We start from the raw sequence: 13,163 nt of genomic DNA, 5'->3' as shown, positions 1-13,163 counted from the left end.
ATCCGGCAGGGAGGACCGAGCTGGCATGGCCTGGGCACAGCTACACCAGGTCAGAGGGGGGCAGCGAGCATAGGGAAGGGGCGAATGCATTTGGAGTTCGTGAAGAGGAGGACAAGGCTGACCAGCAGCAGGTAAGGGACCGCAGAAGAGGCAGCACAGGCCCTCCGAAGCCAGACACATCTGAGTGTGCATCTCAGCTCTGCTGCTTGGACCAGTCATTCCACCTCTCTGAGCCCCAGTTTTCTCACCTGTGAACTGTGGGTAATGTTAGCCCCTCCGTCAGAGGAAGCCGGGTTGTGATTATTTGCATTAAGTGCACGGCGCAGCAGCGGGTCCCTCACAGGCTCAGATGTGGTGGCTGCGACCCCTGACAGCTGACAGGCAGGCCCAGCCAACACACAGCAGGGCAACCAGAGGCGGACTCAGAGGTGAGCTTGGCTGCCACTGTTCCTGGGCATCTGCTCCAGGTAACGGGCTAGAGCCAACGCGGACCCTCCTCGGATCCCATCTGCAGGAAGAGGCTGCTCCCCCGCAGCTCACCTGCAGGAAGGCTTCAGTGTGCTCTGGGTGGCTCTGCAGTGAGGGGCTGGGAGTGATGGGGGTGGAAGTCTGGTTCCTATTTGACGATGTGCTTAGGTCTGTGGGCAGTTAAGGGACAGGCCCAGAGGGCCTCCTAGCACCAGGGAGAGGGGACGCTGGCTCACATCAAAGGTATTGCTGGGTTCACAAAATCAAGCTCCTGGGGGCCTCGCTCCCTTGGGGAACCCCAGTTGCAGGTCCTCCTGGTTGGAGCACACAGGCGCTAGCTATAAACAGCATGTGTAGTGGTATTCAGGTTTTCCAGAACAACTCCTGGAGTCCCCCTGGGGGGCTCACAAGTACTAGAGGGTCAGCTGCCTGCCAGGGTGTGGTGGTGCCAGTAGGTTCAGGAATACAGCAGGGCAGACCCATAATTTCCATGGCAGAGAATGTTCTTGGTGAAGGACAAGCGCACTGAGTTTACATGTAAATTCCATAGACATGCGATTGGTAGGCAGGCCTCTCGTCCAGAGTTCTGCCTGGGGACGCTCCCTGGACTCATCTAAGTGGAGCTGGTGACACGTCTCCTGTTGTGCACACATCTCCCACCATGCACATGTTTCCCTACTGGATGTGGAGTCTCCACAAAGGATGTCAAACTCACCCCAGCCAGTTACAGTATATAGATTTTCTTCTTAGTTGATAGCATAGAATTTTGAACTTAGTTGTTCAACAGAGACCAAAAGCAGGAAAAAAAAAATGATGGACTCCCTGGTAAATTTGTAGTTCATCCGTTATCAAAGGCAGAGATGGTGTTCAAAATAATCAACAATGCACCCAGCAAAGGGCACCATCAGCCAGAGCAGGTGCTGAAGGGGCCCTGGAGCGGGTCTTGCTGAAACACTGCTTCTCTGAGTGTTCCCCCCGTCGCTGTTAGATTACAGGGATGTCAGGCAGCTCCGGGAAGGGGGCCCAAGCAGCTGCAAGATAGTCATGGGTTGAGGCAGAAGCTACCTAGCAAGCCTTTGGGAAGGAGTTCCATATTTTAACCGCCAGTCTGGATACACTGGTGTGCACAGGTTCAACAGCACCTCCGACCACAGGTGCTCCAGGCAGAGGCTCCCAAACTTTGCTGTATGTTACTTTTTTTTTTTCATCTCAATGCTGTGGATCCCATCCCCAAATATTTTGATTAACGGAGTGCAGCCTGGCATCAGAATTTCTTAAAGCACCCAGTGGCTGAAATGCACAGCAAGGTCTGGGAACCACTGCCCCCCAAATTACCAGTGGATTATGCCACAGTAGAGAGAGAGGAGTTCCTGACCCACTTTCTTTTACTTGAAAGACAGTTTGATGGGATGCGGCTGGTCAGACGGAAGGGAACATAAACAGGAGCAGTGTTTTCTCTGCAAACCCGCCAGTCTTTACAACCGCAGGGTCTTCGGTAAGACCACAGCAGGCTCTCTCTCTGGGCAGCACCAGGAATCATTGTGATCTGCTCCAAGTGATTACTTCATGTCCTGTCCAATGAACACTGGCCAGGCTGCCTTATCCAAGACAGCTGTTGCTGTTGGTTAGTCTAGGGCCAGATTTGTGCCACATGTACATGAGTGTGAAATTCAAGACATAATCATGCATTTGCCTTGTCTGGCTCCTTTTTTATTGCATATCTGATTCTAATTTTAGAATTCAGAATTAGAATTTTAGAATATCTACTTATCTGGTTACATTTTATACATACTTCTAAGTGGCCTGTTGTCATAAGGCAGGGTATGTGTGTATGTATATGTGTGTGTGTGTGTATTTGTGTGCAGCCTGGTGCCAGAATTCTCAAAATATACATAAATACATTACCCATAATATCTATACATACATGTGTATTATCTACTATAGAGATCTCTTATTATGATTTAAAAGGTTCCAGATGAACACGCTGTGGGGTCACTGGCCCCTTGGTGGTGGACAATGGAGAAGATCGATGTGCATCTGAAACTCATTCTTCAAAATCAGAATACAAATGGGGTTGAGATCAGGCTTCTGAATCCATGCAGCTGAGGAACGTGTGGACACACACTGTTTCGGTAGCCATGGCTGGTAAGGATGAGGTCATAGCCTGAGTGTTTCTGATCCTACTGGGATGGTGCAGAAGCCCAGGTGGGGAATGAAGACACTAGTCTGGCTGACTGGCTTAGGCCGAGGGTGACCTGAGGCTGCTGTAAGCCTGGTGCCCAGGTCTCAAGCACGGAGATGGCACCCTGACTCCTGAGGCAGCTGGGGAGTCTGCAGATGGCAGGCAGGCTTCAGCCGTGGTGAAGAACCTGCCAACTGGCTGGGTGCACCATGAGAAGCCAGCCACTTCCTCTGGCTGCATCTCCACCCCACTTTAAGTGCAGTTGCTCATGCAGAATACAGAGCAGCTCACAGCAGGTGTGCCTGGGGCGTGGCCTGGGATTCAGGCCCTGGCAGGCTGCACAGTTCCACAGCCCGGGCCAGTTCCTCTCTTGGGACCGGACCCCGGTGAGTGCCTTCAGAGCAGCACCTGCAGCATGGTGTCATCAGACACAGTTCTTGGGTGACGGCCTCCTTCTGCATCTGAACGTGCTCCTAAGTGCCACGCTGGCCAAGCCTGACATGACAGGGCTGTCACGTGCTCTGCGGGGTGGTCAGGCGCCTCGTCCTGCAGGCGCTGGGGGCCATGCGTGGCTACCAGCCCAACCCTCCACCTGGCCCACCACGCTGGATGTGAGAAATGCAACATCTGTGGGCTCTTCTAGAAAACGACAAGATCTTTTTCTGGATGTCCCCCTTCTGGGCCTCTGGGCCAGCCCACTGTACCCACTAAAGGCCAGTTCTAGGTGCTCAAGGCTATGTAGGGCGATTGCCTCAGCTCCCTGCCTGCTTGTGTCCTGTCCTAACTCCAGTCATGTCCCTGCCACTGCTACATCTTGGTGCCAGGTTTCTACCCCATGCCACCTGGGCCCGGCATTTACACTTGGTCTCACCAGCACTTGACTCAAGCAGCTTCCGAACAGGCCTGGTGGCCTGTCTGCCTTCCCATTACCCCGCCGGAGGCCCACACCCCAGAATCCGGCCCTGAGGGTGCCACTTGGCAGGGTGGGATGCACCCCTCCCACCAGCACCAATGGTCTGACAGGCTCACGGGGGGCTCTCATGACAACTTGGGCCATTCCAGCCTCCTTCAGGCTTGTCCGGGGCCAGAGGCAGAGGAAGCGGGGTGGCTGGCTGCAGGGGAGGCTGTGGGGACCCGCGGAAGGGGCGCGGAGGCCGAGCTGCCTGGGAGACGCTGGAGCGAACGCCGCCCTGGGCCTGAAAGGGGCATCTGCCCGCTTTGCAGCTGAGGGCAGCCGGCCTCTGCCCACAGCTCCCCGCGGAGGGCTCTGGGAAAGGCCACCCACGGCCCCCGTGACAACTGCACGCCTCCCTCCAGTGCCCTCGTCATCCGCTTTGAAAAAGTCCCCACCCTGCTTGCTTCTGGCCCTCGGTGACAGCTGCCCGTCTGGGCTGCCCCGGGCTGTTCCCAGCCCTCAGCTGTCAGTCCTGGCCACCTCGTCTCTCTCTCTTCTTGCACTAAACTTCTTCCTGACAATCTTGTGGTTGTAACTTGTGGTTGTAACTCATCTCCAGGCTGATGCCCCCCAAGTTTATCTGCGCAGCCCGGGCCTCCCTCTGGGACTCCAGACCTAATCGTCCACTGCTTACTAGAAATCTTCTCCAGCAACCTCAAGCTTGGAATATTGTCATCTAGACACATTATCTCTGTCTCCCCGTCCCTTCCCAATTATCCTCCTCTCCCTGGAGTTCATGGCATCACTTTCCACCAGCTTCCTCAAGCAGAGCCCAGAAGGCACCCGGACCCTGCCCTGCCCAGCGGGGTGTGGCCTGATGCTCCGGCTCGCGGGTGTGCGAGACTGTCGGTGTCTATTCCAGCTTCAGTACTGTCGCACTGGTAGCCCCAAATCAGCCCTGATGGGGGAACTCGCACCACAGAAATCGGCAGAGACAGCAAATGACGGCTTCCTCTCCCCCTTACCACCTGCCCCACCGCTGGCCATTAGACATTTCCAAGCACACCACGGTCCCCATCTTCAGCTCCCAACTCCAGTCAGGCATCGTGTGCTCAGATTAGACCCTGGGAACACGGTTAGAATTCATCCCCACTGCTCCTCTCCTCACGCTCTTCCCCTGGACCCGGCCGGATTCCCTCAGCCAGACTCGCTGTCTACACTCCCATATTTATCCAGTACATCTGTACAGCATGTATCTGTACAGAGTAAATAAACCAAAATAAAAGCAGACCATATCATTTCCTTCTTGTATAAAGTCTAAACTCCTTAGCCTGGGGTTCTGTATCTTCTACAGCTGACTTCTCAAGCATTCTCCTGTCACAACCCATCCTGAACCTGTGTTCTGGCCCTGCGGAATTCCTTGCAATTTCCCCAAACATACGACTCATTTGTTGCCCCCTGCCTCTGTCCCTGCTCTCCTCTCCCACGTTCTCCTGAACCCTCCCTCCCAAGGGCCTGATGAAAGGACTCATCTTTCAGAATGCTGCTCAAGGGTTCCTCCTTCATGAAGCTTTTCCCGGCCCCCCACCCCCAGGGGCGCTGAACGCCACCCTCTCATCCAGTAACGGCACCAATAGCACGTCACCCTTCCTGGTTATCATATTTATCGCCCACTGAACTAGGAGCTCTTAGAGACAAGAGAATGTGTCTTTTAATTTTGTATCACAACATCTAAAACACAGTGGCCTCTGAGGAATACTTGCTGAATGAATTAACAAAGAAATGCTATCCTGTGACACTGAGAAGGCCATGCGCCCAGGCAGGATAGACACGCCTCTATCCTTAGGGCATAGCACTGAGCCGGGTACAGAAGATGTATCACAAGTTACCCCACCACATTTTATCCTGTCTTGCAGCTATACAAGGTCTTAGAGAGAGGTGGTGACATCAACATAACTAATGTTTTTGAGCCTTCAGTATGTGCCTACTACTGTTTCTAAACACTTTATAGGTTATTTTTTTCTCAGAACAATCCTATGAGGCAGGTGCAGGTACTAAGCCCATTTATAGATGAGAAAACCGAGACTTGCAGAGACTACATAACCTGCTCAACGTCACAGGACGAGGTCTCAGAGGAACTGGGATTTGAACTCAGGTGAGTCAGCTGGACCACAGTGTTATATGACCCTTCAGAGATAAAGGGCAACTGAGGAAGACTGCTGGGGAGGGTGGGGCTTGTGGAGGCCTTTCAAGAGCAGGGAGACGTAAGTAAGTCACTAGATAGGGTAGAGGAAAGAATTCAAGCAAAGGGCAAAAAAAAGCCTGAGGTGGGAGAAGGCAGGGATTACCTGGGGTTCAGCTGGACTGTATGGTGCTTAGAACATCACTGCTACCTGCCCTCCCCCCACTGCACACCCAAATGGTCAAAATAAAGATCAAGGAATCCACTCCTCCAAAGAGGGTGCCTTAAACCCAAGGCACCGATTGAGGCACATCCCTAGAAGTGGAGCTTTAAAAGAAATACAGATCACAGCACAGCTGGACTTGGTTTTTCTTGTCCTCAGATGCCCTTCGGTGATGGAGGGATTAGGCCTATAATCAATACCACACATGTCCAGTCTGGGAAGCAGAGTAGGGTAGGTAGATTTGAGGTGAAGACATAAGAAAAGCCGACGGACCTTACACCACACAGCCTTGATATTCCTACTAGACTAAAAGACAAGTTCATTAAAGAGATGTCAGTGCAGTAACTAGGACATAGGTGCTATGGCGAATTTCTAGGGAATTCTTAGGCAACAGGAAAAAAACACATACTGTCCAGCTAAGCTGGGCAGCACAAATATGCCGTGTGTCTGATCAGCATGGTGGTATTATTCCTTTGGCAAATCTTAGTATCTCAGGCCAGGGGACCAAGCAACAAACGAAAATCACCCAAAAAGTAGTATCAGCTCAAAGATGAAGGGCAATCAGTGATGGGCCAAGGAAGGGCATGAAGCATCTGCCTACTGAACTGGGTACACGAGTGACCAGAGAATGCCAGCTAAGAGGAGTGGTGTCTAGTGTAACAATAGAGAGCTTAGGGACCACAGGGATGGAAAACCAGAGGTCGCAGACAGGCATTAAAGACGTAGGCAGGCTTGCAGTGGGGAAAGGTGAAGAGCAGGACATTATTTCTGAGTGCCAAGCAATGGGGAATTCTAAGGGGTCACCATGCCACGGTGATGGGGGTCCGTGAATTGACAATGTTGGGAAAAAGGTCCTCAGGGTGTTAGAAAGGTCATCATGAACGCTGACTGGCTAGGAAATGGGGTGGGGTGGGGTGAAGAAGAAATACGACTGCCTTTTTCCTTTTTTTTATTTTTTTCTCCCTAAAACTTGCAATTTTGTTCTGGCTCTCCACTGCATGCCATAATAATTTATAATTTCATCTGGTACCACACTGCATGCCCGAATAACCACGACGTATTCCCACATGTTATTCTGTGATTATTTTAGAGGAAGCTCCAATCTTACTTCTAAGTAATTACTTCTCCTTTAAGGCAGTTTATGATCTAGTTCCCCTGCTAGGCAAATGTCCACAATTAATAAAATTCAGACAGATAAGCAGCTGGCGCAGCATCATACCGTGCCATACGCCACAAATATTCTTGAATTCCAAAATATCATAAAATGTGGAATCTCCAGTTTGGGGGATCTCAAGATTTTAAAAATCTGTCCTCAAAGAATTCCCAGAGAAAAAAGTTAACATCGTCCATGAGTCAGGAGAGAGGCGGGGAGGAACACAGGCTCAGGAATGAGACGGACTTGCGGTCAAACAGGCCACGGGATCCAGCTGGCAGCTACAGGCCTTCGGTGAAGTCTCAGACCTTGTCTAAGCCGTGATTCCTCCTCTCGAAATGGGGATAATGTCTGTCTTGCTGTTGGTTAAGTAGGTTAATACACATGCAAGGAACTCCATACAGTAAGCACACAATAAATACTAGCAATTTTTTTAAAGCTATTGTTGTTTTTTTTACTTTGTGTTGTGAGATTTTCCAGGAAAGTTGTTGGCAAACTTAGATTTTATATGTGTATATAATACATATATGTGTATTTTCTTCCTAAGCAACTTTAAAATAATTGTTAATTTCTGATTTTTTTTCTTATCGTAAGCTCAGGAGGGGACCTGAAGGAATTAATGTTTGTTTATTTTTTTACCGATAAGGACAGTGAAAAACAAAACAGGAAAACAGACCCAGACACTGGGTGTGCTCCTCGTGTGCCTGTCCCCACCTCTCTGCCACACCTCCTGCCACCACTCTGCTGCTTTATTTTCAGTGGCTGTAGGGCCCTCAACTCACCTGTCAGCTTCCTACCTGAAACACACATATGCACCTGTAATACATATTGTCATGTGTATTGAAAATAGTCGAATGCTACACGCATAGTAGCTTTTGTATATAATGAAGCCATAATTTTGATTCTTTATACTAAGCTTATTATTTAAAATTAGTTGAGGAAGGGTCCAAATTATTTTTAAAACCAAAATTATTTCGTATTTGCATCCTTGCTGGTTTCAGACTATACATAAGAAAAGTACTTAAGTATTTAAACATACTTAACTCTTCTATTTTTAATAGAATGAATCCAAATATATCATTAGCAAAGTAAACCAGAAGGTATATTGGCTTCAGTCCTACATGGAATGCTTGTGAATTCTAAATAAAAGAAATGATGGTAAAGTAAAGGATATGAGGAAGTATAAATCCAAGCGAGGAAACCTAGAAGATGCATCTTTTAAGCGAGTGAACGTTCCTTAAAACTGCCTCTTCAGAGAACTACATCTTGGTCTTCAGTGTTGTGCTGTTTGCTGCTTTAAACAATTCGGAGCTCTGTCTGATTTGCTTTACCTACAGATTAGATGTGCTGCTGTGGAAAACGAAGCCACTGGGACAAGATGGACAGAGTCCGCGCATCCGGTGAAGCAGGAACTTCACATACTTACTCCTGTAGGCATCTGGCAAGACCTTACAAGGGGTCTGTGGGCAGGTCCCTGCACACCCTCTCGCTCAGGGAACAAGCCGGCCTTTGGCTGTGAGCTTCTGACACACCTGCTCTCTTCGCTGGATTCCGACACCACAGCTCACAGAACACTGCAAGGAGAATTGTGCAAGTTAGATGGAGCGTGAGCCACGTGCCTGGCCGGCAACAGCCAAGTCTCAGATGGTGAAATGCAGGGGAGTTTTATACAGGGGGTGCCAATAAGCAAGCTGCTTCCCAGGCTCGAAGGTCACTCAGGATCCGGGGGGCTCTCCTCTCCTCTCCCCTGCCCTCCCTTCCCCCTTTCCTTCCTTCCTTCCACCTCGTCTTTCTTTAATTAGTTTCCAGGACTTTCCTGCCATGGCTCACTTTGGGCACTGTTACTTTTGATATCGAATTTATTTATATTGCAAAATGACTTTGCTTTTGAATAAAAACAAAACATACCCATGACCAACAATTCAAAAAAAAGTATAACATTTTTAAAAAAAATCACCTGAACTGCAACTCATAACATCAATGTTTGATAACCAGTGTGTGTACAGCAATAGATATTTGATGATCATTTCATGTATGTGCAGCTTTAATTAACAATTTTATTAGGTGAATTAGAAAAAAAGAAACTAAGATTTTAAGGTTGTGGAACATATTTTCTCTTTCTCCCCCCAAGTGAATAATTCTCCAAAGAATCCTCTAAAGTTAAGAAAGAAGATAAAAGAAACCAAACAGAGATTTTGATAGTTGTTTTTAATGACGTATCTTGACTTAGCAAAGTGTAGACTTGCTACCAGGAAGGATGAGGAAACAAGCACCTTTGCATTTCCTCCCAACACCCCCAACCTCCAGTTAGTTTCCGTCCTCTTCTTTAGATAATGCAAGGCTTCTGATATTTACACTGCTCTGAAATGCAACTCCTGACGGACTGACGAGTCTTAATTCTGTCCTGCACCGACCTCAGCGCTCAGCTCCCATAGTTCTCACCAGCACCTGTAGTGCCTGGATGCCCTCCTTCTCCTTCAGTGACTTGGCCCTGCGGGGGGCAAAGAAGGGCCCTGGCTTTCCCGGAGGGGCTCATGGGAATGCGTTCTCCGACCGCCTCTGTTGCCTTTCGACATGAAGAGCAGCCCAGATGAAGAGATGATCTGTGGGTCACACTTCCTTTCCCTTCCGAGCGTGCAGACCCCGTCCCGCTGCCTTTATGCACTGAATGCTGGGTGATGTGTGAGGCCAAGCAGGGGCTTTTTGTTGTTGCCTTTCCCGGCTCAGAGGCCTGTGGAATCTTCTTCCATGAAGCTCAGCTCCTGAAGTGTGCTGTGTAGTGGGTCACCTTTCTTGGGGCATGGTACACCGTGATGACTCACAGATCAAAGCTCCTGTTAGGGAAGTTAATTCCCCTTTATCATCCCTGAACATTCTTTGTTCCACCTGTTTCATTCTCACAAATATCCGTGATGCTTATCTGTCTGCCTTTCATATCCATCATTGTTTCTAAAAATCAATTCAACATCTTTACTCCCTTCCATCTCATTTTATGGGAGTTATTCCAGCTTGTGCACCATATCTGTTTACAGTCATTTTTTTTGTTGTTGCTTGTAATATAATTTTTATTACATTATTTTTTTTGAACTTATTCTTTTCAGGTTTTTTCCCTGGCTGGTCATCTCCTTCTGTTGACTTATAATCTCCTTTTGAACTCAAACCTCACTCAGAAGCCGCTCTTCCCCCAGATACCAGAGTTGTAATTGCCTCGGAAACACAATCCTGTATGTTGAAACGTCACTCTGGGCGATATCTTTGTGATGTCATGTTGTGCACGTGACTCTTGCTTCCTGCTCCTTTCCCCTTCAATTTCCTCCTCGGTTTGGGTGCATAGATTTTATGCCGAGCTTTGAATGCAGCCAGCACTTTGTGAATCACACGGTGGCAGGCAGTGAGCTGGGCACTTCCTCTGTTCATCATCTTCAACTCTGTCACCAAATTCTTATTTCTTTTGCCCACATCTCTCTTCAGATTTGGGCACTCACATGGGTGGTGTGACTCAGAGAAGAACCTCTGACACACCTGGCTCACGGCGTAATAACCTGGCAGTTGCCGCCCCCCCTTCCTGCCCACCACCTCATCTCCTCAGCCTGGAGCCAGGAGGCCTGACAGGTGCTTCCTCCGTCAGCTCCGGTCCCCCCAGGACGGCTCTGTCCCCAGTGGCAGCTCGTGCTTTGTCCTCGATCTGGTCTCTGAAATCAAAGACTGTCACTTCCAGGACTGTCACACTTCTTCCCAGGGAAATCTATACCCCACTCGGCCCCTGGGGGAGTGTCTGTCAGCTCTCAGCCTTCCCTCTCATTCTGGTCCAGATTTTATGGTCTCTGGCTGGTGGGTTTCCTAATTTATAGTTTGGGATTGTGGCCATTTCATTGTTCACTGAAGACAGTGTTCCCTCTCTCATTCTCTTTGTGGGATTTTTGTTGAATTTCAAAGGAAGGGAATGGAATTTTTAAAAATGCCTTTGTTGTCATCTTTAACAGAAAGCCCTAGTTATTAATATTTTTCCATACAGAGAAAAGCTTTTTGTAAGTATCTGAACAAATAAGTTAAAATTATCATTCACCCAATTATGAGTTGCTTTTTTAACAAGTCAGATCATCATCTAGGAATTTCCCACACAAGAAAAATTAATGTCCACTTTTTATTAAACTACCATTGTTAACTATTTTTGTTCATGTAACAGGAAGTTAAGTCATTGCTGATCTCCACTCAAAAGCCATTTCTAATGATAAACATTTGACTTTTTCTCCCTATTGTGAATGGGAGAATCATTTGTAGACGCCCTTTCTTCACAATTCTGACAGCTGTACCTTCTGGACTCCTCCAGGCCCAAGGGTCTGAGCATTCCCGTTCCTTTACCTGCATTCCTTCTCAGCTTGGGCTGTAATTCCGGCAGATTCTGTTGGGTGTTTCTTCGGGGCATAGGATGTGATCCCCTCTGGTGCTCTCTGACCTTCCTGAGTTCCCCGGGTGGGTCTGCGGGACCTGGGCTGCCCTCAGCCGCACACTGGGTCCTGGACTGTTTGGCCTCAGCTCTACTTGCTGAGGGCTCTGTTCGGAGTAGGACTGTGTCCTGTGGTAGCATTTATTAGTGATTCTCTGCCTCAGGATTCTTGACCCTTTCAATTTCCTTTAATCTCTGCCTAGCAGCTACAGTCTCTCCTGTTGCATAGGGCTTGGCCTCACTTGAATCACTTTTGCGGAAGTTATTACTTGCGTGTTTTTCCTTTCCTTTGGCAACCCTAATTGCTCTGTTTCCAGTTGCTTGTTTTTTTTTTTTTTCTTGGCCTGGGTAGTTGTTCGTTTTATTTTTGTTCTTTAAAACTGGGCTTGCAGGTGAAGCCCATAAAAGCTTTCTCATTTTTTTTTTTTTTTATTATTATTATTTTTTTTTTTGAGAGGGCATCTCTCATATTTATTGATCAAATGGTTGTTAACAACAATAAAATTCAGTATAGGGGGGTCAATGCTCAATGTACAATCATTAATCCATCTCAAGCCTAATTCTCATCAGTCTCCAATCTTCTGAAGCATAACGAACAAGTTCTTACATGGTGAACGAATTCTTACAGAGTGAATAAATTCTTACATGGTGAACAGTACAAGGGCAGTCATCACAGAAACTTTCGGTTTTGATCATGCAATATGACCTATAAACCATCAGGTCAAATATGAATATTCATTTGATTTTTGTACTTGATTTATATGTTGATCCCACATTTCTCCTATTATTATTATTATTTTTATTTTTAATAAAATGCTGAAGTGGTAGGTAGATGCAAGATAAAGGTAGAAAACATAGTTTAGTGCTGTAAGAAGGCAAATGTAGATGATCAGATGATCAGGTGTGTGCCTATGGACTAAGTATTAATCCAGGCTAGACAAGGGCAGCAAAACATCCACGGATGCAGAAGATTTCTCTCAAAGCAGGGGGGGGTGAGGTTCTGAGCCTCACCTCTGTTGATCCCCAAATTCTCACCTGATGGCCCCCCTGCGACTGTGCCTGTCTTAGGTTGTTCCTCCCTTGAGGAATCTTACCCGTCTCTGGCTAACCAGTCATCTTCCGGGGCCATACAGGGAAATGTAAAGTTGGTAAGTGAGAGAGAAGCCATATTGTTTGCAAAGGTTAGGTTTTTACTTCTTTGCAGATTTATGCCCTGTGGCTTCTATGCCCAGCACTTGTCTCGAGGTATCTTTACCACCTGGAGGAATTATGATACTCGGTAAATTCGATATGAGGCACGAATTCTATTTAAAGTTTGTAATTAGGAAGGAAGAAGAAAAGCTATAGATGTAGCATATGAAGGAAACTTGGGAGGATTGATTATTTCTTTGACATATCTTCTTGTATAGTACCTTAAGTATGTATAGGTTTTAAACTACTAACTAATTTGCACACACATATTGACATAATAGGAATACGGTGACATAAACAAAGCAAATCTATAATTACCAGCCATCTCCAGTGAAGCCAAGAAAACCATTTAGGCACCCTAGGCATTTGTGAAAATTTATCTATGATATGATGGATATTTTCCAACTGTACTTGAACCATCA

The 13,163-nt window shown here is 47.6% G+C and overlaps 2 protein-coding genes across 5 annotated transcripts in view; one reads left to right on the top strand and one right to left on the bottom strand.

Moving 5' to 3' along the window:
- The window catches only part of LOC140845165 (ly6/PLAUR domain-containing protein 3-like), a 64,211-nt gene extending 55,686 nt beyond the window's left edge, over positions 1 to 8,525 (top strand). The window contains exon 5 of the mRNA XM_073218913.1: positions 8,441 to 8,525. Coding sequence (XP_073075014.1) covers positions 8,441 to 8,445 — 5 coding nt within the window. The 3' untranslated portion in view covers positions 8,446 to 8,525. The remainder of the gene's footprint in view (positions 1 to 8,440) is intronic.
- LOC140845168 (ADAMTS-like protein 3) overlaps positions 1 to 13,163 on the bottom strand; it is a 119,458-nt gene that overhangs the window by 29,376 nt on the left and 76,919 nt on the right. For 3 of the 4 annotated variants that reach the window (XR_012123903.1, XR_012123904.1, XM_073218914.1), the window contains exon 1: positions 8,530 to 8,667. The exons of the other annotated variant lie outside the window; for it this stretch is intronic. The gene's annotated coding sequence lies outside the window, so the exon portion shown is untranslated. Of the gene's footprint in view, positions 1 to 8,529; positions 8,668 to 13,163 lie in introns of those variants that run through there. 4 annotated transcript variants of the gene reach the window in all.

The sequence above is a fragment of the Manis javanica genome, chromosome 12 (assembly GCF_040802235.1).
Source record: "Manis javanica isolate MJ-LG chromosome 12, MJ_LKY, whole genome shotgun sequence".
Taxonomy (NCBI): domain Eukaryota; kingdom Metazoa; phylum Chordata; class Mammalia; order Pholidota; family Manidae; genus Manis; species Manis javanica.
The sequence above is the reverse complement of the archived record's forward strand: the minus strand, read 5'-3'. Positions and strand labels throughout refer to the sequence as shown.